Here is a 26,438-nt window from a genome sequence, read left to right as displayed (position 1 = left end):
AATTCGTAAAATTACGAGAATAAAGTCGTAAAATACAATCGTATATCAGATAGGATGTGGATTATCATGTGAAGTTATACTTGGGAATCAGGAAATCTTTTAGCAGTAGCATCAAACTGGGCAGGAGGTCAAAGTGGACTCTGGTTGCTGATTGGTGGAGCTGGTCGGACGTCATCTGCTGGGCGGAGCTCCAAGCTTTCTTTCTGAAACGGGTTGTTGTATGATGAGTTTATTCTTGTGATAAACAAATTATAAAATCTCTATCCTGGCCCTTCAACTCCGTCGTAGAATATAAGTACTTCAACTTCTGTAATGGGTATTTCTAATTTTTTATACATCCTCGAAATAGTGTTATGATCCCATTATATATATATATCTATCTATCTATCTATCTATCTATCTATCTATCTATCTATCTATCTATCTATCTATCTATCTATCTATCTATCTATCTATCTATCTATCTATCTATCTATCTATCTATCTATCTATCTATCTATCTATCTATATATATATTATGTTCCTCTATTTAAACATTTTTAAATGAATCTCTTAGCTTCGGATAGATAGAATCTAAGAATCTTTCAAACATATTTGCAGAAATTAACTCGTTCAAAAAGCCAAACCGGAAATGCCGGTAACCATGGTAACCAGGTAACAAGGACAAGAAGCTGCTGGTTTCCGTGTCATTTCGCATTTTTAAAAGAAGACTCGAATGTCCCAGAAAGCGCTGAAAGTCTGGACTGAAGTCAAACTCGGAGCGGTAAGAAGCGGCCGGGTCTCGGTGCTTCTGGCTCGGTTCGGGAGTTCGGACGGTACCTACCTGGGTTCGGTTCTCCTGCCACCCGCTGGAAATATTTTTGATTTTATATTCACCTTCAAATTATTCCGCTCATTTTGTTATAAAAGAAAGGTGTCTTTATTGGGTTCAGAAATCATTCAGAACTTTTAAGACATCAAAGTGAATTAATCAACCATGAAGCCGAAAAGGTGTGAAAGAAAAAACAGTTAGGCCTTTTTTTTAATTTTTACTCCAGATTAATGGTTTAACTTGATTAAAAAATATTTAAAGTCTAAAATAGGAGATAAATGTAGCTGTTCCTGGTGTTGCTCTGCTTTCATTAAGATGTTGTAGCTGATGGTTGCAGTGAGCTAAGCTCTCCTGTAGGGGTCAGTGTCACACAGGCTCTGGAGAAGCCTCTGATGGTATGGAGTCACTTTTGATCCATTATTGTTGCAAGCGAAAAGCATGTTTTGGTAATGGGAATTTGATGAAAATGGTGGCCAGAATTGAAATTTTAAAACATTTAATAAAAATAAATAAATAATTTTTTTTCTACTTTGTCGATCTTTAGTACAGTGGAATTAGCTTACAGTGATCATGTTGGTCCAGAGCCATTTGAACACTATAAGCGGTTGATTACTATAGCAGAATATACCGTTATTTCACTTATTTTTTATGCAGAATATCATCAAAATGCCAGTTTTGTGGTTTTTCATTTTTTTTTATTACAGTATCACTCAACTTTAATTACAGTATACTGCGCTGTGCGCAGACATAACTCTGGTAGCCTGGTGCAGCCGGTGCATTTTTTTAACAAACAAATGGTTTCATAGAACAACATAGAAGATAACTCCAGGTTACAGAAAATTAAAGCTAGCCTCTGCTGTTTTGTGTTGCGGATCTGCTGCACCGCATTAAGAAATCACTTCACATATTTATCCATGGTTCCCTGGATCAGAGTGTTGTCCAACACAGAGTTCACTGCTTTTTCAAAATGATGTAAAAGGGTCAAATTTTTTGAAACCAACATGCAGGAGACCAGTCTTTAAAATGCAAACTGCATTCCTCATGTCCGGTCTGGAAGAGACAAAAGTCTCCTCTTCTCCATCCCCCCCCCCTCCTCGCTGCGCGCAGCACTGTCACCCGCATCAAAGCGCTCTTATACCTCATCCGTCACAGGCTCTGACACCGGAGTGCTGTCATCACTTTCGATCCACTTATTAATTATTTTTGCACATGTTTACTATATCTGTGAGCACTATAAGCGAATTCCACTGTATTATCATTATTAACAGAACTGGCAGTGTTGCGAGGCAAGGGCTCAAACATGTACGGCTGGAAGCCTTCTACACCAAACCAAGCTTCTGCCGCCCTGGCGTCCTCTTCCATAACATCTTCGTCCCCGCTTTCCTCATCTAAATAAAAAATGGATGACGGAGGAGACTCATCCACGACCTCCGACACTAAACTCTCCTCCTCTTGCATGTTTCCTCTGTCCATAGCGTTCCTTGACAGCGTCGTTTCTAAGTCACCAATTTAGTGCTACTTGGTCCCAATGGAATTTCCCATTGGGAACCTGCTAGCACTAAGTTGCTAAGTGGTTAGCAAGATGCTTCCGAGACACTGGCCACAACAATCCCGCCCCCTTCATAATTGACCAATCACATTCACTTTGTTCAGTCGTGTAAAGTCGGGCACCACTCGGAAGAATTCGGAAACGTAACGGTTGGAACAGCCGCTTCCCTACGACTTTAACCTCTTAACCGTTTCCTTCCTAAATGGAGCTACTTTGGCCCCGTCCACACGAAGTCAAACCCTGGCCTAAACGCACAAATTTTTCACCAAACCAGCCTCTCATCCATACGAAGCCGGCGTTTCGGGGGTCTGTAAACGATCTTTTTTTTATTAAGCCTTCAGAGTGTGAAGATTTTGAAACACTGTTTTCGTGTTTCCATCTTTAAGCTCTAACATTTTTTTTCTTACACGCATGCGTCATAGCGTCGCCTCTAAACACGCATGCGCGACACAGTATCACAACAACAATGGCAATCTTCTTCTTCTGGAATATCTCCAGGAAGAACAGAGCAATATCGACGACATAGTTCAGCACCTGAATTCTGAATTTGACTGAACCACGAAAATGGACCCGCAGGGCAACCATGTATAAATATTAGTGGGCATGCCCAACATTTCGTCGCCTATTTTTGCTTTGGCACCACAGCGCCACTTACAGGCCTGGCATACATTTTGCAGCGTTTTCATGCATTCGTGTGGACGATCACATTTATTTTACGTCTCCTTCTTTGCGACAAACGTTCTGGAAAATATTAGCCTTTCGTGTTCGTTTTGACTTCGTGTAGACGGGGCCTTTATCTTCACATTTTTAAACACAGAGGTGTTTATAGATCAGTACTTTTAGACATCTGCTTTTGTCTTTGTAAACCCCAGTCAACCCCAGCCTTGGCAGAAGGCCACTCCAGCTAAGCCTGGTTCTGCTGGAGGTTTCTACCCAAGTAGTTTTTCTTCCCTACTGTCGCTGCATGCTTGTTCGGTACGAGGGATTGCTGTAAAGTCAAAGACGCAGTCGAAGCAAATGTCTACTGTCGCCCAGGAGGAGCGAAAACAACCAATCTGATCGGATCGTCGGACTCGATTGTCTGCCTTCAGATGACGTGCTGTGAATTGGTGCTATATAAATAAACCAAAATGAATTTAAAATTATTACATTTTCTGGCAAAGTGTTAGCACCCTCTGCTGGTAGCCAGGAGCATAATAAATCATTCATCATGTGACTTTGATCCTCCTGACTGTGTTGACGTTTTTTTCTCCGATGTTCTCAGGTTTCTTGTCCCGGAGTTCGTCTGTCAGCCAAAAATGACATTTTCCTCAGCATGTTCTTCATGGATCAGCTCCATCAGTCCGAGAGTCTTCCTGCCGTCTTTCCTCTGCTGTTCCACCAGAAGATGACGTTTGAAAAGGCAGATATACACATAGACCATGAAGAAAAAGTTGCATGACTTACAAAACATGAAGTTGTTTCTGTGTTTAGATGATTGAAGAGGTGCAATCATTGTTTTCCTCTCAGATCTTCAGGCATGCAGCTGATCCAAAAGACATCGCTCTGCTGCTCGAGAGTAGGGGACTCCTTTTCCTCTTGTTTCTGAATAAAAGCTAAATTTAACATATTGCACAGCTGTATTAGTGGAAGTTTTCCTTTTTTTTTTAGAATGATTTAGAGGAAAAGTCCACTCATATTCAAAATTCTAACTTCTGAAAGTTCTTTGAATATGAAATTGCAAACTGTTCAATAAATGATCAGTGTTTTTAATTCAGAGTAATTTCCATTTGAATGTGCTTTACTGGAGGCATCCATGTTTGTCAAAGAACACTACTGCCACCTACTGGTTTGTGACGTCACGGTGCGGTATCGGCTGTTGATCAAGTCCCAGTGCTGTATCTGGTGTTTGTCACAACGCGCTATTATCCAAGTCATCTAGAAAACATTCTTCTTCCAAATGTTGGCTACATATTACGTGTTTTTTCTCTGGCCAGAAGTTCGATGGAAAATCCTCCCTCTTCAAGTTGGCGATCCAACGACCAACCCGTCCGTGGAGGATCAGGAATCAGAAAGGTGGAATAACTCTTTTTTTTTCACTTTTACCCGATGTATTCCAGCATCCAGCTGCCATGCACGTGGGCATTGTCAGTTTCACTATAGCTCTGTAGAATTTCAATGGTGAAGTCCTCTGGAAATCTTCAATAATTGTTGTTAGGGATGCCGATATTGGGATTTTGGCCGATATCCGATATGCCGATATTTTAGAACTCATGTACCCGATAACCGATATCGATACCGATGTTAAAGCTGGACAAAAATAAGTAGTCATTGAAAATAGCAGTTTTGTTCTCCATTTCTGACATTTTGAAAAATAATATACTCTAATATATTTTCATATGCTGATATCAAATTGATTTTTAAAAACACGGTATCGATCTATTTTACTTTCAAAATCTGGTGAAATTTCATCGTTCTGTTACAAACTCTCGTGATATTTTTTGCAAATTCTTGTCAGGTTTTGTTAGTAAAATAGATCGATACCGCGTCAATATATCAACATATAAAAATATGGCAACATTCCGTGAATTTTCGGGGGATTTCGTAGCATAACGATGACATATAGCAATATTTCATTAGTAAAAGAGATTGATATGGTGTTTTTAAATGGCAATATATCAGCATGTGAAGATATTGGGATATTTTAATGGATCAATATTTTTTCCCTCGTCTTTAGAAGTTTTTAAGTCTGTAAAAAATAAGATTTTGAGGAAGAAGAAGAAGTAGTATTTTTTTTTTTTTTTTAGACTTTAGAAACTCAGAAGCTGATCAAATATCGGGTTAAATATCGGTGGGGTGGCCGATGTCCGATATTCAGTTTTAAGGCCGATACCGATAGGGGGCCGATTATATCGTGCATCCCTAATTGTTGTTGATTGCAGATGTGTCTAGTAGTTCCCATTGATTTAGCTTGTAAAGCGGGGAGAATGGCGCTAGGCTTACCGCACCGTGACGTCACTGCTGGAAGATGGCAGGAGGGAGGGGTTAATATATTTGGGCAAAAATGGTTGCTCCCAGAATCAGTGATCGCAACAAAAAATTTTGTGTTTAATTTTTTTACTGATCAACGCTAAATTCATTAAATCACTGCAAATGTATTAGTTTAGATAATGATCCATTGATCATTCCTTGCCGACCGGACTTTTCCTTTTATAAAATCTTCTTTGCCAATGATGCACACAACAAAAACATCAAATTAATATCAATATCTTGTGAACCATTTTACTGCTCATACAGAAAAATGTGCCTAACGATCCTTTAGATGGCCTGATTGTGTATTTATGGTCTCTTCTGCAGATGAAACTGTCAGGATAGAACTGGTGCAGCTGATTCCTCCAGGTAAGAAACAGTCTACATGATGCAGACTTTAGACGATATCTGCTTTTTTTCTCCCTCCAGTTAAATTGATCCATACATCTCACTTAGTATTCATACTTTTGGTTTGTTTGATCTGGTTTCCCTCCAGATGTCTGTAAAGGTTATATTTATGTTTAGAACAAACACTATAAAAAGTGACAAAATGTACACTCACCGGCCACTTTATTAGGTACCCCATGCTGGTAACGGGTTGGACCCCCTTTTGCCTTCAGAACTGCCTCAATTCTTGGTGGCATAGATTCAACAAGATGCTGGAAGCATTCCTCAGGGAGTTTGGTCCATATTGACATGATGGCATCACACAGTTGCCGCAGATTTGTCGGCTGCACATCCATGATGCGAATCTCCCGTTCCACCACATCCCAAAGATGCTCTATTGGATTGAGATCTGGTGACTGTGGAGGCCATTTGAGTACAGTGAACTCATTGTCATGTTCAAGAAACCAGTCTGAGATGATTCCAGCTTTATGACATGGCGCATTATCCTGCTGAAAGTAGTCATCAGAAGTTGGGTACATTGTGGTCATAAAGGGATGGACATGGTCAGCAACAATACTCAGGTAGGCTGTGGCGTTGCAACGATGCTCAATTGGTACCAAGGGGCCCAAAGAGTGCCAAGAAAATATTCCCCACACCATGACACCACCACCACCAGCCTGAACCGTTGATACAAGGCAGGATGGATCCATGCTTTCATGTTGTAGACGCCAAATTCTGACCCTACCATCCGAATGTCGCAGCAGAAATCGAGACTCATCAGACCAGGCGACGTTTTTCCAATCTTCTGTTGTCCAATTTCCATGAGCTTGTGCAAATTGTAGCCTCAGTTTCCTGTTCTTAGCTGAAAGGAGTGGCACCCGGTGTGGTCTTCTGCTGCTATAGCCCATCTGCCTCAAAGTTCGACGTACTGTGCGTTCAGAGATGCTCTTCTGCCCACCTTGGTTGTAACGGGTGGTTATTTGAGTCACTGTTGCCCTTCTATCAGCTCCAACCAGTCTGGCCATTCTCCTCTGACCTCTGGCATCAACAAGGCATTTCCGCCCACAGAACTGCCGCTCACTGGATGTTTTTTCTTTTTCGGACCATTCTCTTTAAACCCTAGAGATGGTTGTGCGTGAAAATCCCAGTAGATCAGCAGTTTCTGAAATACTCAGACCAGCCCTTCTGGCACCAACAATCATGCCACGTTCAAAGTCACTCAAATCACCTTTCTTCCCCATACTGATGCTCGCTTTGAACTGCAGGAGATTGTCTTGACCATGTCTACATGCCGCCATGTGATTGGCTGCTTATAAATTAAGTGTTAACGAGCAGTTGGACAGGTGTACCTAATAAAGTGGCCGGTGAGTGTAATATTCTAAAAAAAAAAGTTTTAGCACCTAATTTGCATGGGTTAGCGGAAGTATTTGCTTGTGAAATTAGTATTTTTGCACTTAAAAGAAGAAAAGAATATCTCTAACATCTTATCTCAAGTTCAGTTTAGATAATCTTCCTATTTCAATCAATCAATCAATCAATCAATCAATCAATCAATCAATCAATCAATCAATCAATCAATCAATCAATCAATCAATCAATCAATCAATCAGTCAATCAATCAATCAATCAATCAATCAATCAATCAATCAATCAATCAATCAGTCAATCAATCAATCAATCAATCAATCAATCAATCAATCAATCAATCAATCAGTCAATCAATCAATCAATCAATCAATCAATCAATCAGTCAATCAATCAATCAAGTGTAAAAGTGACCATAGACTCTAATTTATGGCTGTGAAATTGAAGGCTGTTCACGTCTGTGGTAAAATTCGAACTAGTTCCCTACAGTGCCATAATGTCCTGCAGGATTTATATACTGTTCAACCTTTGGTTATAAACAAATGCAGCTTCTTGGCAGTGTCATTTCTACAACCAGGAAAATCATAGAAATAAGGATTCAGTTGGAATGATGTTGGTCCAAACCGGACAAACAAGCCTGGAGATACTTGTTTTTAATGTCTTTTCTTAAAAAAGGAGTATTTATCATTAAAGTTTTCAAACCCAAGGTGCCGTCTGAAATGTTTCAGTCAGGAAAATGACTGACATAGCATGACAAGAACTTGGCAGGAAAAATAAAAGGCTTGGTTCTAATGAAACCCAAAGGTCTGCTGTTGACTCAAAGCGGATGTTTCTCCTTTCTACGACTGTGGTCGTTTTGTAGCTGGAGACACCCTGGCTTTCTATGAAGAAGACGCTCGAAGTTTCTTGTTTCCAGAGCCCAAACTTGTTCCCCCGTTCTCCGGATTGGGTCGAGAGGTTCTGATGACGAGAGCTGCTCACTTCCGTGTGAGTACATCCCTTTTAAACCAATTCAGTTATTTTGGTTAGAACATTCAGGAGGTACATTTCTGTAAAGAAAAGCCTCGCAAATGTTAATTCAATTCAATTTATCTCATCTCAAGGCACTTTCCAGTTTACCAGATCATCCAGTCAGATTGATTCAAAGCTGATTGCATCGACTCATTGACTCTTCAACAATCCCTCACACTAAGCATGCTTGTAGCGACAGTGGAGAGGAAAAACTCCCTTTGAACAGGAAGACACCTCCAGCAGAACCAGGCTCAGTGTGAGCGGCCATCTGCTGAGGCCCACTGGGGTTCAAGGAGATAGAAGCAGACATAGAAAAAGAAGCATAGATACAAAAGGCAACTTCTAACCACCTCCACAGGCGGGAAACACACAGCCAGGTAGACGAGCTCCGAGCCAGCTCCCATGTCAGAGGATGAAGAGAGCACATCCAGTTAGTCACAGTCAGAGAAACAGGACTACACTGGAAAACAGGCCAAGCTCCAACATCTAGAAACAAAGGTGTTGATGGCAGCAGCACAGCTGATATTTCTCTCCAGGATGGAGTCACAGCCAAACAGGAACAGACCAGATGAAGCTACTATGAGAAAAAGCAGAGAGAGCAGAACGTTAGAGATTGAACTAATAGATTCTGCAGAGTGGGAGAATAGAGATAGAATGAAGCAGAATGAGGAAAAAGGGGTCCCTATGTCCTCCAGCAGTCTAAGCCTATAGCAGCAGAACTATAGAGATAGATCAGGATAACCTGAGTCACTCTAACTAAAATGTATCAAAAAGGAAAGTTTTAAGCCTAGCTTTAGAAGTAGACGGGGTGTCTGCCTCATGGACAAAAAATGGTAGTTGCTTCGACAGGAGAGGAGCCTGATAACTAAAACTTACCATCTCCTCTCCAGGGTATTGCTCCTCGGCTGGAGTTTTCCACAAAGACAGCCATCACTGAATGCCCAGCGGATACAGAGGTCACGGTTTACCCAACTGCTCCACTTGTAAGAATGCTTTTTATGTTTTTAAATGTATCGAGAGCTGTAATGAAAAGGTGTGTTTTCTCTGAACTGTCATAGAGAGTTATTTGTAGCTTAGAAAAGATGGGGTTATTATGAAAAGTAAAGCAAATGTTTGTGAGATGTCGGCAGGATCAGAGCCAACAGTCATGGTTCTTTGGTGAGACGTAGAAGGTAATAATGCTGCTTTAAAGGTATCAAATTAAAGGGGCTGTGAAAACTGTCTTACTGCATGTTTTTTACTTATTTGTTGCAGTAAAATATTTTAATGACCATGTATCATTTTCCTTCCATTTCTCATTTGTGTTTGTGTTATTTTTGATGTTCTGAGACTTTTATTTGTTTATTTTCAGAGGGCCGTGTTTAGAAGGAGCAGGAGTTTCTTCAGGACATCTAGATCCGGCCCTCCTGAGGTTGCTGGTGGATGGAGAGAGGACCCAATGGTCAGAGAGAGACCCTGCACCTCGCCTCCCTCATACGTACCCAGATCGCAGTCTCTGTCTCCACTGAGAGCTGGAAACACTCGCTGGGAAACCTCTCCATCTGTAAGCCACACAGCAGCTACATCTAATGTGTTCAAGCATCGGTTACAGGCAGCAGGGGGCAGCAGAGAGCTTTGTGGGGCAGATTGGACACTTTCTGCTCAAACGGAACAGAAAGTGGAATCCTTCCTAATTTTTTCATTTCATTACATCAGATTATTACGGAAGAGGATTAGGGCCACTGGAAAAAAAAAAAGTAAACTGATTTTTAAATTTTAATTCAGTTTAACATGAGAAAAAAGTCAGAATTCTGAGATTATAGTCAGAATTCTGACTTTTTTCTCAGAATTCTGACTGAATTCTGACAATAAAAAAAGTCAGAATTCTGAGAAAAAAGTCAGAATTCTGACTTTAATCTCAGAATTCTGACTTTTTTCTCAGAATTCTGACTGAATTCTGACAATAAAAAAAAGTCAGAATTCTGAGATTAAAGTCAGAATTCTGACTATAATCTCAGAATTCTGACTTTTTTCTCAGAATTCTGACTGAATTCTGACAATAAAAAAAGTCAGAATTCTGAGAACAAAGTCAGAATTCTGACTTTAATCTCAGAATTCTGACTTTTTTCTCAGAATTCTGACTGAATTCTGACAATAAAAAAAAGTCAGAATTCTGAGATTAAAGTCAGAATTCTGACTTTAATCTCAGAATTCTGACTTTTTTCTCAGAATTCTGACTGAATTCTGACAATAAAAAAAGTCAGAATTCTGAGATTATAGTCAGAATTCTGACTTTTTTCTCAGAATTCTGACTGAATTCTGACAATAAAAAAAGTCAGAATTCTGAGATTAAAGTCAGAATTCTGACTATAATCTCAGAATTCTGACTTTTTTCTCAGAATTCTGACTGAATTCTGACAATAAAAAAAAGTCAGAATTCTGAGATTAAAGTCAGAATTCTGACTTTTTTCCCATACTATACTGAAAAAAAAAAAAAAAAAAAATGCCATGTCATTTTTTTGATTCTTGCTTTTGGTACAATAAAAAAAAAAAATACAGATAAATAGCATGATTACAAACTAAGAAAATTAGACATAAAAAATACTTTTCCAAAGAAGTTTTTTAAATAAACATATAAAAAAACTGTTACCACTGTAAACACAAATAAATAACTGCAACATAAATATTAATTTACTCGTTTACTTAAAAATTGTAATTTGATCAACTTAAAATCACAAGTTATTAGAAATTATTTATTTATTTTTCTTCTCTCTTTTGATTTAATTTGAATTAAAATAGCTCATTACTCCAAAAAAAAAAAAAAAAAAAAAAAAACAATGTTGACATTATTTAAAGTTTTAGTGTTTAAAGGCTTTTTTATAACGTAAAATCAACAGTTTTATTTTGCAATTATTATTAGAATATTTTTTGCATCAAACATTATCTCCTATTTATGTACAATTTATACCATCAGCATTAAAACTATATCTATTCCATCATGTATTAAAAATATATTTTTACTGAAAAGTTGACACGTTATCTTTTCCGATTAAATCCGACAGCAGCCTCACTTATGGTGTTACAGCTAGAATTAGCCACGCCCACTGGTAACCAGTCAGCCAATGGGATCACAGTGTCAAAATCTGCTTCCTTATTACGCTTAAGTTGTTCTTTATTAGTTTTTTGGGTAGTTATGTTTAACTAATGTTAAAATAATTCAGATTAATACAAAGTTTTGACTTAAATGTACTTAAAAACAAAAATATTTTACTTTAATTTAACAGATTTGAGTTGGTTTTAAATTCCAATGCTGATAACATTTAGCGTTAATGAATTGAAGATATCAGATTTTATTTAACATCAGTCTGAAGTTATTTTAAACAATAAAATAGATGCTATGATCCAGCAATTGTTCAGTACTTGGTTTTGCCAAGTACTTTTTTACTTTAAATACTCTTCCTTGATGTACCAAAGCAGTGCTTCATCATGTTGGAGCATGACCCTTCAGAGCTTTTAAGGTCCCAGGTTTGAATCCCATCTTTGGGTCTGTTTTTAATACATTATCTCTCTCTGCATGTGATTTTTCCTTGTAATCCTGCTTCCTCTCATGGTCCAAAAACATCCATGTTAGTAAAGTGAGTACGTCATACCTTTCTGTTAACGGACCCGCGTCTTTTCTGAAGGCCGTTTTGAGGTTTTTCTTGAAGAGTTGTAGATTCACTGCTAATCTCTCGCCCACCTTTCGCTAATGTACGTAGTGTTAACGCCAGTAGAGCTCACCTCATACAGTAGCAGCCAATCAAAATGGCTGTTCCTGGTCAAACGCCAGCCGAACGGAAGCCCACGTCCCTGCAGCTCCCAGCAAAATCCCCTCCAACTTCCAGCCCCTGGCCTTCTCCTGGGCATGCATATTTTTTTACTCTGACTCCACCCTTCTCTTTAGATCTTAATGTCCACAAATCATGACAGGGAGAATATATTTAGTACATAGATTGATGTTTAAAAAGGAACTGTAGGGGACCAGCCAAGGAAACATCAAGGAAAGTGGAGAGATTCTGAATGGCTGTAAGTTTGTCCTGGTGCTTATCGAACACACAGACCTCCTGGAGTCTGATTCTTTGCAGATGATATTTTCATACCAACTTTTTGGCTGATCAAATAATAAATGAGGCCATTTTGGTGCAAAGAAACACTGGATTTTCATTTTTCTTTAGACTTTCTAACCGTTGAAAACGAAATAAGCCAGAAATAAAACCATCAAATTTTGGCTTTCAGTCCAGCAGGTAGAGCTCTAGCATCAAAACCATTAAACTTCAGTGTTTATTTGTATGTTTTGCCTCAGGTCACCTCCCTCCTTACTTTTGCTTTTGTTGTGGGACTTGTTACCCTAGAGACTTGTAGGATTACAGCGATTAGTGCATCTTTGATGTTATCAGCTATCAGCCTGATAACCTGGAATCCCTCTGTGTCCCGACCGTCCCAGGCGGCGTCCGCATGGCCGGCAGCCGGCCGTTCTGCCTCGCCCGAATGTTCCGCATTGTTTACCAGCCTCTCTTCTTCACCTTTGCCCAGGTCTCCCTCCACAGGTAAAAACTGCTAATCACATTTTACAATCAGATGAATGGCCCTTCCAGCTGGTTTTATTAAAGTTATAGTCATCACCACGTTTGATAAAGTCATTGCTTCTGTTCTGCATCTAAAAACAAAATAAACCTCCATTTTTGTTCTTTCTTTCAGCTGACTTTGTAGTGAACCGTTCCTCTGGCACCAGAGGGAGACTTTTCCTCAGAGGCTTGGTGAGAGCTGCTTCTTTCTCTCCTTTCAGTGCGGGTGAACACTTTAATTACGGGAGTGTTGTGTAATAAAACCTTGCAGGGTGACTGTGATGAGGGAGCTGCTCAGTAATGAGTCTATTCTGCTGCTACGACTTACTCTTTTACTTTATGGTGTATTTCTCCACAGTTCGAGTTTTTTTCTTTGTGGGGGGGGGAGATCATACAATCATACATTCACTAAGAGCTACTAAGAGCAATTTGGAAAGACCAAAAAGAGGTAAACTTCTGAGTTTTTTAGGTGATAGTATGGCGTCACATTTATTTCAAAACGGCCACGAGCAAAATAAAAATACTCGCATGTATGTTAAACTACGTCTGTGCATGTGTAGGCGTTCTGTTCTCCTGTAAAGAGGTTGGGGTTGCGACGACAGCGGGAAGGGATTAACTCAGTTGCTGCATTGTAGGTTTTTGAAAGCTGAAACCTGAGTCCACCCCCGTCTGTGTCACGATTCTTCTAAAGCTCGGACTCACATGCAATGAAGCCCAACAGTGAGACACAGAGTAAAAAGTTTGAACGGGTTTTATTGAAAGGTATTTAGAGTTCCGAACTCTGCTCGACCGGAAAACTGAAAGACGAGGGGAAGACAGGCTGTTAGGTTCAGGCTCAGAGGGGAATTGGAGTTGTTAATCTTGAAGGAGAGGATTTGTTGCCACTCACGTTTCCAAAGAAGAAGAGACGCGTAGACTCCAGTCTGTGTGTTGGTCTTCCAGAGTTTGTTTGATTCGGTGGAGGGCGGAACAGGGTTTACCCAGAACTTAGACGGAGTGGAATGATGCAGCCGCTAGTTGCAACTCAGTTTTCCTGTGGTACTTGAACGGGTCGTGGTGAAGATGACTTCCTTACTCAGAGAGTGATCTCAGTGTGCTCAAAGGTGGCTGGATCCAAACCTCCTGTTTGGAATCCGTCGCTCAGCCTAAGACTCAGTTGATCCCACTTGGGAGAAGGCGGCCCGAAAAGGTCCAGTTTGCAGGAAGGCTTCCTGTCGAAAGGCAAAGAACAAACAAAGTTGAGACTCAGGTAGATACAAGCGCTCGGTTAAACTCAATGTGATCTCAGCTTGGCTAGAGGACAAAAACTCAAAATGCAAAAACTCAGAATAGACTCAGCATAAACAAGGCTTGGCTAGAGTACCCCAAACTGGCAGACACTCTGGCGTCGAAGTAGTGGCAACCAGCAGCTTAAGAGCAGTCCGGTGATGAGGCAACAGCTTGCAGGTGTGTGAGGAGGCGAACTGGAGCCAGGCTCCTCCTGGTGGTGGAAGGGAGAAAACACAAAAGACAAGACAAACAGACGAACACAAAAACTGGGATCCTGACAGTCTGTTTAAGTTTGGTTTTTCTTTCTTAACATACATGGCTTCCTTCATGCCCCTCTCAAACTACCTGTTTTCTTTGTCCAAAATGTGAACATTCTGTTCCTAAAATGAATGTCTTTTGTCCATAAGGTGTAGATGTATCACAGAGTCTTGTCCCGAGGGGTACCGAAGACTCTACGGTACATCTACACCTGTCTATGTCTCTGAACAACAAGGCTTTGTTGGGCTACTGTATAAAGCAACTCAACTCTATTTCTGACATTTGAATTAAATGTCGAGAAATGGGAAGCAAAACGTCTTCAAACTTGGAAGCAAAGTCTAGTGGGTTTTTTTTTTTTTTTTTACTTCCCCCTGCTAAATCTGTCCTGTTAGCATGCATCGTCAGAGCGGCATACCTGTAGCACAGACCGACAGCCAGTGTTGGGAAAGTTCTCTTTCTACGTGAACTAGTTCAAAGTTCAGTTCACACATTTTAAAATGAACTAGTTCAGTTCATAGTTCACAATTCCAAAAAATGAACTAGTTCATAGTTCTTTTTTTTTTTCATATATTGCTCAATTACACCATAGCCTACTGTAGAACCACAGACGGCAATTATTTTATCAGTTGTAACACTGAAACTGTGCGTCAGATTTCATCTTCATATCCAGTTTTGAATCCTTATCCAACCAGGGTTTACATTAGCATTGAGGGGACAGATTTCCCCATTGTTGCTTTAATGCTTTGTTGCTGTCCATTCACTTCACACTAGTAGCAGCTGCAGCTTTCACCCCTACAGTATATTCTCAAAAACATCACGAAACATGTGCTGCTTGAATGGTCTTTTTTATGAGGAATTATTAAAAGAAAAATAGGAAAGTAGTCTTTAAGGTGCAAATGTTTTTTTTTATTTTAATAATTTTTTCCATTTGAAATTCCATTTCAATACATACTAAAAAGGAATCCTGGAAAATTATACCAGGCAGGTTTAACAAACAAGTTACATGGATAGTAAAACCCTCAAGAACAGGGGTCTTCTATGTTTTCCAGACCAAGGACCCCCAAACTGATGGCGAGATGGAGCGGGGACCCCCTAACTATATACAGGTGCTGGTCATAAAATTAGAATATCATGAAAAAGTAGATTGATTTCAGTAATTCCATTTAAAAAGTGAAACTTGTATATTATATTCATACATTACATACAAACTCATATATTTCAGATGTTTATTTTGTTTAATTTTGATGATTACAAATGACAACAAATGAAAATCTCAAATTCATCATATCCGAAAATTAGAATATTACTGAAGACCAATAAAAACAAAGGATTTATAGAAATGTTTGCCAACTGAAAAGTATGAACATGAAAAGTATGAGCATGTACAGCACTCAGTATTTAGTTGGGCCTCCTTTGGCCTGTATTACTGCAGCAATGCGGCGTGGCATGGAGTCGATCAGTCTGTGGCACTGCTCAGGTGTTATGATAGCCCAGGTTGCTCTAATAGTGGCTTTTAGCTCTTCTGAATTGTTGGGTCTGGTGTATTGCATCTTCTTCTTCACAATACCCCATAGATTTTCTATGGGGTTAAGGTCAGGAGAGTTTGCTGGCCAATTAAGAACAGGGATACCATGGTCCTTCAACCAGGTACTGGTAGCTTTGGCACTGTGTGCAGGTGCCAAGTCCTGTTGGAAAATGAAATCTGCATCTCCAAAAAGTTGGTCAGCTGCAGGAAGCATGAAGTGCTCTAAAACTTCCTGGTATGTGGCTGCGTTGACCCTGGACCTCAGAAAACACAATGGACCAACACCAGCAGATGACATGGCACCCCAAACCATCACTGACTGTGGAAACTTTACACTGGACTTCAAGCAACGTGGATGAAGTGCCTCTCTTCTTTTCCTCCAGACTCTGGGACCTTGATTTCCAAAGGAAATGCAAAATTTACTTTCATCAGAGAACATGACTTTGGACCACTCACCAGCAGTCCAGTCCTGTTTCTCTTTAGCCCAGGCAAGACGCTTCTGACGCTGTCTGTGGTTCAAGAGTGGCTTGACACAAGGAATGCGACAGCAGAAACCCATGTCTTTCATACGTCTGTGTGTGGTGGTTCTTGAAGCACTCACTCCAGCTGCAGTCCACTCTTTGTGAATCTCCCCCACATTTTTGAATGGGTTTTGTTTCACAATCCTCTCCAGGGTGCGGTTATCTCTCTTGCTTGTACACTTTTTTCGACCACATCTTTTCCTTCCCTTCGCCTCTCTATTAATGTGCTTGGACACTGAGCTCTGTGAACAGCCAGCCTCTTTAGCGATGACCTTTTGTGTCTTGCCCTCCTTGTGCAAGGTGTCGATGGTCGTCTTTTGGACAACTGTCAAGTCAGCAGTCTTCCCCATGATTGTGTAGCCTATAGAACTAGACTGAAAGACCATTTAAAGGCTTTTGCAGGTGGTTTGAGTTAATTAGCTGATTAGAGTGTGGCACCAGGGGCCATCAATTTTGAACCTTTTCACAATATTCTAATTTTCTGATATGATGAATTTGAGATTTTCATTTGTTGTCATTTGTAATCATCAAAATTAAACAAAATAAACATCTGAAATATATGAGTTTGTATGTAATGTATGAATATAATATACAAGTTTCACTTTTTAAATGGAATTACTGAAATCAATCTACTTTTTCATGATATTCTAATTTTATGACCAGCACCTGTATATTGTATGAAATTGTTTCCTATAGTCACTCTATTACAGATGGAGTAATGTAAAGAAATTAATTTCTCCCTGGGATTATTAAAGTTTTTCTGATTCTGATTCCTGGTTGTTGTGAAGGAAACGGTGCCCAGCTTGAAAGAGCTCCTGTGTGTCGCTGAATGTGAGCATTGATGACTGAAAGACATCTTCTGCCTCCATTTATCTGTTTACTACAGTGTGTTGATTTCATGTTAATGAGTATTTAAAGACATTTCAATTAGTGGGAAAAAAAATTGCAGGGGGGGAATATAAAAATATCAACTAACCATGCAGACCCTCATGCAGTACCTCCGTAGACCCCCTAGGGGTCGCGGATCCCCCGTTGAAGACCGCTCAAAAAGATTTTACTAACACAAACTGAGGGACCAGGCTGAGGTAGGAATTTAAGGTTACTGAAGTGCGGATTTTTTTACTGAAAGCCGGTGGGCAAACTTGTTGCCATCATCCTCACCGACCACCTGGTCATAAACCTGTTTTAAGTCGCCTCCATGCTGCTGTGGCTTCCACGCTGCTTTTTGTTTTGATGACGCACGCGGCTGTAGGCTACGACGCTGGTAGCTGCTGTTGCCAGATTGGGTGTTTTTCCCGCTACATATTAAGGCCTGTTTACGGTGTGATTTAGCCGGGGTTTCGCCTGGAGGACTCTATAGAAATCTGGCAACCTATTGAACGGAGCTGAACTGAGAGAGCGTGCCGTTCACAGACACCAGAATGAACGAGTTCACAATAACGTTCATCAGGCAATAATGCAGTACGTTCAGTTCACGTTCGCCCAAAATATGAACGAGTTCATGAACTTTCGTTCAATGAACGCGTTCAGGCCCAACACTGCCGACAGCTATATGATGAGGAGACACTGTCAGACGATTGTACGCCTACTATTTACCAACTTCATACATTGTAGGAAACTTTAATTGAAAAAGGTAATTAGTTAATTCTCTATAAGTAAATAACTTGAGACAGTAACTCAGTTACTGAAAGAGTACCTGGTTACTATGCAAAGAAACTAGAAATTTACTATTTATGATTTAAAATGCAAATGGAACAATAAATACAGCTGGGAGTTAAATTATAAACAATAAGACATCTAATATTTATTAATTATTAAATTAATTCATCAAAAGGGCTACATGTTTGAAAACATTGGGTACTTATCTACACTATTCTGTTGTGTGTGGTGGGACAAATGAGACAAGACACTCAACTGTAATATATACGCATAGCTGTGATTATAAAAGGTAATGTTTAATAAAACAGCACAATAACGCAAATTGGATGTTTTATAGCTTTGTATTTTTTGGTTTTTACCAGGGTTCCATTAGGAAGGGAATCATTGTAACCCTGAAAAAATAATGGTTTTAAAGGTAAAGTCTGGTCATATTCAGAATTCAAAATTATGAAAGTACTTTAAATATGAAATGATTCCATCCTGTTCAATAAATGATCAGTGTTTTTAATTCAGAGTAATTTTCATGTGAATGTGCTTCACTGGAGGCATCCATGTTTGTCAAAGAACACTACTGCCACCTACTGGTTTGTGACGTCACGGTGCGGTATCGGCTGTTGATCAAGTCCCAGTACTGTATCTGGTGTTTGTCACAACGCGCTATTATCCAAGTCATCTTGAAAACATTCTTCTTCCAAATGTTGGCTACATATTACGGGTTTTTTCTCTGGCCAGAAGTTCGATGGCAAATCCTCCCTCTTCAAGTTGGCGATCCAACGACCAACCCGTCCGTGGAGGATCAGGAATCAGAAAGGTGGAATAACTCTTTTTTCCACTTTTACCCGATGTATTCCAGCATCCAGCTGCCATGCACGTGGGCATTGTCAGTTTCACTATAGCTCTGGTGAATTTCAATGGTGAAGTCCTCTGGAAATCTTCAATAATTGTTGTTGATTGCAGATGTGTCTAGTAGTTCCCATTGATTTAGCTTGGAAAGCGGGGAGAATGGCGCTAGGCTTACCGCACCGTGACGTCACTGCTGGAAGATGGCAGGAGGGAGGGGCTTCTATATTTGAGCAAAAATGGCCGACCCCAGACTCAGTGATCACGCCGAAAAGTATTATATTCATTTTTTTACTGATTAACGCTAAATTCATTAAATCACCTCAAACGTATTAGCTTTAGGTATAAATAATGATCCATTGATCATTCCTTGCTGACCAGACTTTACCTTTAAATCAATTTAACAAAGATTAAACATACTTTGCAATCAAATATACTTCAATGCAATATTGTTGCTTTATTTTTTAGAGATATGGTTGCTGTCGTATTTTACGTTCTGCAGTTTTTTGTTCTTCAGCAGGTGAGAAAAACATCCGAGTTGGATTCCAGTTATTTAGAAGCACAAGAGCCCTTTGGCTGCCCTGGTGGTCCCGTCCTCCCAACACTACAGCCATCCTGCAGGGAACCGCCCCGTTACGGCAGGTTGGTTTCTCAGCTATAGGTAGCCGAGCTCTGAAAATTAGAAAACTGGGAAAAGGTCAATGTGGTTATTATTCCAGAAAGGGAAATTTTGGAATACAGATACAGAAAATCCAAACATTACTGACTCAGCAAATAGATTATTACATTAGATTTAAAAAAGCATGTTTTCAGAAAGATATGTTTACTTCTATGCCCTCAGTACTTGGTTGGTGCTTCTTCTAATGGCTCGTAGTGCTGCGTCATTCGTAGCCTATAGCGCATGACCCGTCTGTGCCTTGATGTCCTGATTTCAGCGATTTTCCTTTGGCAGATGGTAAATGGTTTGTACCTACCGGTATACATACCACTGGATCGAATCTAAGGACTAGAAATCGCTTTATCCTCCATTCCCATTCTGAGTGATTCGAATTAACTGCTGTTTCTTGTGCGTGGGAGATTTTTTGCATGATTTACAGAGGTGTTAAAAGTATTAATGTTAAATACTCCAGTAAAAGTATAAATCCAACTGTTTAAAAACACTTTTGTACAGGTTAGAATGTCAACTTAAGATTTCAACTCAAGTAAAAGTGTAAAATTAGCATTTTTAAAACTAATTAAAGTATGAAAGTAAAAGTAATGTAGGACAAAATGTTAAAGACAGAAGCTTTACTGCACTACCCTATAAAAAAAAACAGCAATTCTTTTCCGAACTGATTCTATGGGAGCAGATACACATTAAATAAACCTGGGTGGTAAACAGGATCAATGTGGCTAGCCAAAGAACAGGTTTTGTAAAAGTAAATTTTATAAACAATGCAAATCTGAAATAAAAAAATAATAAAAAATAAAAACCTTTGTCTTCTAAATTTTCTCTATTTTTCCCATTTTTGTTTGTTCATTCTTATTTATTCAAAGTTCTGTTTTTCTGATTGATTTTTATGAATTGCATTCAATTCAATTTCCTTTGTGCAGATCAGATTCTCTTTAAGTAAAAAAAACCCTCACTCTTGATCAATAGAGATTTGCTAACATTCATGCAGGGTAAAGCCCGCCCCAAAAGTACCAGTACCAGAGAATGTGATCTGTAAAACGCAATTTAAAAAGAATACAATTTGTCAAATCTGAAAAGGAGAAAAAAAAAAATTTTTTTGAAAAAAGTTAATGTGAAAAAATATATAATTTAACTCCAAAATTTTTCAGTGTTGACGCCAAAGTCTCCAACAACATCAAAAAGTAACTTGATTTTTTCTCTAGTCACGTAATTGAACAAAAATTGCTAAAAGGCCCTTAACCGTTGATAAATTTAGCAAAAAATCCAGCAAATTAACAAGAGTATGTGGACGATGATTGTTGGTTGGAAAATTGGGTCATTTATTTCTACAAAAAGAAATTAGTTAAAGGTATTAAAAAGTCCCTTTTTATACCATCTTATATAATTTATCATAAGAAACTGATGTTTGGATTCTCATCTGTAAGAAACAGAAGTATTTTTCCCCAGTCACTGTCTAATGTGAGTGATGGAAAATATGAAATTTTTTCACAATATTTAGAATTTATTTATTTTTTTTTAGCTTTACCCGTTGTCTGGTCCTGAAAAAAAAAATATTGGTTATTAAAAGGCCTCGGCAGATGGCCGCTCACACTGAGCCTGGTTCTGCTGCAGGTTTCTTCCTGTTAGAAGGTAGTTTTTCCTCTCCACTGTCGCTATAAGCATGCTTGGTGCGAGGGATTGCTGAAGAGTCACTCAGTCAATACAGTCAACTGGTTTTCCTTAGATAGAAAACTTTGAATAAATCTGACTGGATGATCTGGTTGAATTGTTTCTATAAAATGCCATGAGATGATGTGTGTTGTGAATTGGTGCTATATAAATAAACTGAATTGAAAAGTAAAGTTGATTTTATTTTTTTATTTCTGATGTCCAGTTCTCACCGAACATGGGAGGAGCTCAATGAGCAAGTTCGAAGTCTTCTATCAACACCAAAAGCTGTACGTCGACTTGTCTTTGTAAGTAATGAGGTGTGATGTCACACAGGGTGCTAAAATATTAACTCTAGAAACAGTCTTCTTTTGCATTCTTGATAAAGTTAGCTTGTTAGAATAAATAAGGAAACCTGCTTTGCATCCCAGAGTAATTATATCTATTAAATTGCTTCCTGTTTTAGGGGGCCACAGGGGCTGAGATAGATGAAGTTTTAGCAAGGAGGTCAATTTCTCCTGGTCCACTCTGATACCTGATCAGTCCGGAGAGGTTGGATGGTGCCGCTTTGTCGCTGTAAGTTTTACCATCTAAAGTTTAAGGGGAATAGTTTGATGGTGTGGGTTTGGTTAGGGAGTTTTATTTTCCTTGCAAGCTTTGGTTTGGGCTACTTTCTCATAACATTGTGCTGATATAATTCAAAGGTAGGGATGTTCCAATCAGGACTTTTTTTTTCTTCAAGCTATTTAGTAATATATAAAAATAGGAGGGTTAATAGTCAGGTCATGGTCCAAAACTGTCATGATTTTGTTTAAAGCTCTGACCCACATGCAGAAGACCAAACAGAGAGACCAGGGAAAAGTTTAACAGGTTTTATTGAGTAGGTTGAGATGAGTCCAGTGCTTCTCTGAACACTGTCCAACCGGGACTGAAAAGTGAAGGGGAAGATTCTGCGGTCAGTTCAGGCTCAGGGAAATTTGTGTCTTCGATTTGAAGAAGGGAATTAAGGCAACAGGACTCACGTTTCCAGAAAAAGGTGTCTCTTGTTGAATCCAGTCGGTGTGGGTTGTTCCAGTGAATGACTTGCTCATTGGAGGGCGGACAGGGTTTACCGCAGGTTGCGTTTTTTCCTTGAGGAACGGAGGAGCTGACTGCCACTTAATTTTCCTGCGGTACTTGAACAGTTTCTTGTGGAGATGAATCCCCTGCTCAGAGAGACGCCCAAACAATCCTTTGGGGAAAAGTAGATCCAAACCACAAGCTTGAATCCTCAGCTCAGTTTGATGCTCAGAGAATCCTTCCAGGGGGGAGAAGGTGCAAAACATCCAGTTTGCAGGATGACTTCCTGCCGAGAGGCAAAGACAAAAACAAAAACAGCAAGGTTAAAACTCAGGATGACAAAAACTCAGTTTGACTCAGCAAACTCAGCTTGGCTAGAGTACCCAAAACTGGCAAACAGTCTGGCGTCGAGGTAGTGGCAGTCAGCAGCTTAAGAGTCCTTCGGTAATGAGGTAACCATCCGCAGGTGTGTGAGGAGGCCAACGAGAACCAGGCGCCGCCTGGTGGTGGAGGGAAGACAGACAAAAGCACAACCCATATAAACTGGATTCCTAACAAAAACTTAATCAAAGTCATATAAGTTGTTAATATAATTTCATTTAATGCCATTAAAACTCTGTTGGTTTCAAGTGCAGCAAAATAACCCATTAGATTTGATCAGTAATAAACATGTCATGCCTTTTAGATCAGGGAAAAAACAGAACTTGTTGGTTGTGTGGCAGAATTAGGGTCAGAGACGAGAGGTTAGAATCAGGTGGAGGTATCCGAGGACGGTGCAAAGATCTACAGTCAAAGGTAAAATACTAAGTCAGTGTCCAAAAATGTCAGCGTACACAGGTGAGGGTAAACTGGTGTTGAAACCGTGAGGCAAAAACAAGGTCGGGTTTAGCCTATCTGGAAAGGAAGAAATGCTAGACCTAAGCTGGCTGTGAGGCTTTCAATAATCTGGCAATAATGACTGCTCACAGACTGGTTATACGGGGAGGAGTGCAGGTAGATTGAATAGGTAGTCAGGGAGACATGTAAACAAGCCAGGACTAATACTCGAAACAGAATACCTTTATCATTAACCTACCCTAACCACAGTCTATGAAATGCAAAAGATTGGAGCTGAGGCCCGTTTCACAATGCAGGTTTAACTCCCTTTTTGAAACAGAAAACTCAGAGTTAACCTGATTTCAGTAATAAACCTGCCTTATGAAGCAAGTCTCAGATTTCTGTACAGGATTTTTACTTTCTGAACCTGGATTACCAAACGTTTGGTAGGAGCCTGTAACTATAGCTCCTACTTTTTTCTCTTTTGGGAATATTCCCTTATGTCCATTCATTTTTCAAAAGCATGCACATGTTACTTACCAAACTCTATGAACCTGTCCAAATATGAATTAAACTTAACACTTTTAAACCAATTAACGAGTAGGAGTGGCCATACTTGTTGCTCCTCTTCTTGGTGCCTGTATGTTTGGGATAAAGCCGGTGAACGAGAGAGTATCCTCGCTCCGCCCACATGTTGGGGGACTGACTGTTGTTTGTGTTTATATGCCAAATAGCAGTTCGGATTACCCAAACTTTTGGATGTCCTTGGAGGGGGTGATGGAGAGTTCCCACCCTGGGACTCCCCTGTTCTGATGGGGGACTTCAACACTTGTTTGGGCAGAGAGAGTGAGATGTGGCCCACCTGATCTGAGCCTGAGAAGCGTGCTGTTTTTGGACTTCTGTGCTCATCATGTCCATAAAAAACGTCATGTTGAAGTATCAAGGTGTCGATATGTTGTCTTGGCACAAGATACCCCAGGCCGTAGTTCAGTGATGGACTTTGTTGTCGTTTCATCTGAACTGGCTCATCTCTTCTGCATCTGGACCCTTGGGTGAAGTGGTGGGTGGAATGTCCACCAACTACTACCTGATGGTTGAGTTGGCACCGATGGTAGTGGAGGATGGGAGTCAGACCTGGCAGGGCAAAACGTATTGTGTGGGTCTGCTAGGAAAATCTGTAAGAGTCTCCCTTGAGATGGAACATTGAAGGAGAACTTCAGACACATTCTAGGGGAGGTGTGGGACACTGAGTCTCAGTGGGCTATGCTCCATATCTCCCTTGTCAAGGCAGTTGGTGCCTATTCCTGCAGCAACCCTTCAACCCACCAATGGAGATCAGAGGTGAGGAATGCTCTCAGGTTCAAAAGAAGTTCTATCAGGCTTTTCTGGCCTGTGGGACCACAGAAACTGATAGTTACTGATAGTTACCATAAGTCCAAAAAGGCATGAGGCTTGGTTAGTTTTTGAGACAAAAATTCGGAGAAGAATGCAGAGAAAAACTTCCTTACAGCTTCGAGGCGATTCTGGTCCACCATTTGGTGTCTCGGAAGGTGAAAGTAGTGCCGCACAAACACTGTTTATAGTGGGCATGGTGTGCTCCAGACCTCAATTTGGGGTGTTGTGGGTCAGTAGGCGGAGTCCTTTAAAGACGGTCCTTTAAAGGGATCGGTTTTGGTGGCCTTTGAGTCTTGGTGTCTACTTTTTGCAGGCTGTGATGTTCAGCTCTTGCTGGAGTGATTTGCAGCAGAGTGTGAAGTGGGGCATCAGGTCTGGGTGCCTCCTGGACACCTTCTTGGTGAGGTTTTCCAGGCATGTCCCACCTGGAGGAGACCCAGATGAAGACCCAGGATACGCCAGAGGGACAATGGTTATCAGCTGGGCTGGGAACACCAGTGACTGCAGAGAGGGTTGTCTGGGCCTCCCTACTTCAGCTGCTACTTCCGTGACCCAACCCCAGATAGCAGAAGCAGAAGAGGGTGGATGGATAAACGAATGAATGAAAGAATGATTGAATTAATAATTACAATAATTGAACTTGATTGATCTCACATTGGAGAAATTTACCTCTGTATTTAACCCATCCCCTTGGGGAGCAGTGGGCTGCCATCTTGGAGCACAATCAGGGGTTAAGGGTCTTGCCCAGAGTGGCAGTCTGTGCGAGTGGGTTTCAAACTTACAACCCCAGGATTCTAAGCCCTATGCCCTAACCACTAGGCCGCCACTCCCCTAATTAATTAGACAAACTCAAATCCCACTCATCAACACAGTGTCTTATGTGACCAACTGATCATTGGCGTTTGAATCAGATATTTCTACATAACGGTTAATAGGTTTTTCATCATATGCATTTCATGTTAAATCTTACGCCTTCTGTTATTTTCCTTTTCAGGAAAGAAGACAACTGCCTCCTTCATTAAACTCTTCAACCTCTGCTGGTGTTTACATGCATTTTAGATTACATATCCACTATTAGTAGTGGTTTGAGAAATGACACCACAGAAATAATGTGTTTTATTTTGGAAATAAAGTCATCTGTACTGAACCTCTGAGCTCAGAGGCTTAGTTTTACCATCTTTCAAGCTGACATTGTGGAGTCCTCGGCTAAATCAACCACAGACCATTAAAAGCAAATTGGCTCCGTGGCAGCGGTGCTTAATGTGAGCTACTGCAGGATATTACAAAAATGGCTGATAGTTCTAATGGTGAAGCAATAAACTTTAGCTGTATGAGGAAAATTAGGATCTGTTGGAGAACACGTCTCGCATCCTTGCTCTGTTTGGTTGTATCATTCAGCTTAAATAAAGAAAGATGAAGCCTTGATAGATTCTCACTTTAGCAGTTTTTGTAAAAGATCTGAAGACATCTTATAAGAGATCTTATAAGCCAAAAGTAAATGTTAAAGTGTATCAGCCAGATGTTGAACTGATACTGAGAAATTTGTCGGACAATATTGCTGATTGTTTGTCAAATCTTGTACATCAGTTTTGCTATACATATTTTACGGGGATTTTAAATCGTTTTCTCATTCCTGAAAAAAAAAAGTCTTTTGAAAACATATGGCTATTTTAACCAAAAAAATTAACAATTGCTTGAATTTCAAGAAAACATGCTACTTGGTTACCCTGGACCTTCATCTGTGGCTGAAACACACTATTGATGCAAAGCAACACTTCTTTACATCAACGTTTTTGAGAGCCTTAAAAGTTGGTCCAATCTTTGTACCTGTTGTAGTTGTTAGGGAACATAAAAGTGTGTTAAGTGTCATGATCAGCAGATGTAATATAATTAAAGGCATGATTACTTTCTACTATAAATGTAAAGTAGCAAAATTTCAGTTCAAGCTGTTTAAATATCACACTGTGGCCACAGCAGCCTAGCCTCGTAAGACCATCCTGATCTCGCGAGCTTTCAAGGTTTCACTCGCTAATCAGTCTGGAGACTCTCCGTTAAAGAAAA

At 40.0% G+C, this 26,438-nt stretch overlaps 1 protein-coding gene across 1 annotated transcript; it reads left to right on the top strand.

Moving 5' to 3' along the window:
• The first annotated feature begins 633 nt into the window (after nucleotides 1-633).
• On the top strand, nucleotides 634-25,802 carry spata6l (spermatogenesis associated 6-like). Its single transcript, XM_038268494.1, has 13 exons — nucleotides 634-763; nucleotides 3,625-3,762; nucleotides 3,870-3,918; nucleotides 5,697-5,738; nucleotides 7,984-8,108; nucleotides 9,023-9,115; nucleotides 9,484-9,675; nucleotides 12,595-12,697; nucleotides 12,849-12,907; nucleotides 19,305-19,429; nucleotides 21,334-21,415; nucleotides 21,574-21,683; nucleotides 25,372-25,802. The coding sequence occupies exons 1-12, from the start codon at nucleotides 716-718 to the stop codon at nucleotides 21,637-21,639; spliced, it is 1,122 nt and encodes a 373-aa protein (XP_038124422.1). The 5' UTR covers nucleotides 634-715; the 3' UTR covers nucleotides 21,640-21,683; nucleotides 25,372-25,802.
• Nucleotides 25,803-26,438: the final 636 nt, after the last annotated feature.

The sequence above is a fragment of the Cyprinodon tularosa genome, unplaced genomic scaffold (genome assembly GCF_016077235.1).
Source record: "Cyprinodon tularosa strain WSP-4 unplaced genomic scaffold, ASM1607723v1 ctg70, whole genome shotgun sequence".
NCBI lineage: Eukaryota > Metazoa > Chordata > Actinopteri > Cyprinodontiformes > Cyprinodontidae > Cyprinodon > Cyprinodon tularosa.
Note: the sequence above shows the minus strand (reverse complement) of the source record. Positions and strands in the feature narration are given on the sequence as shown.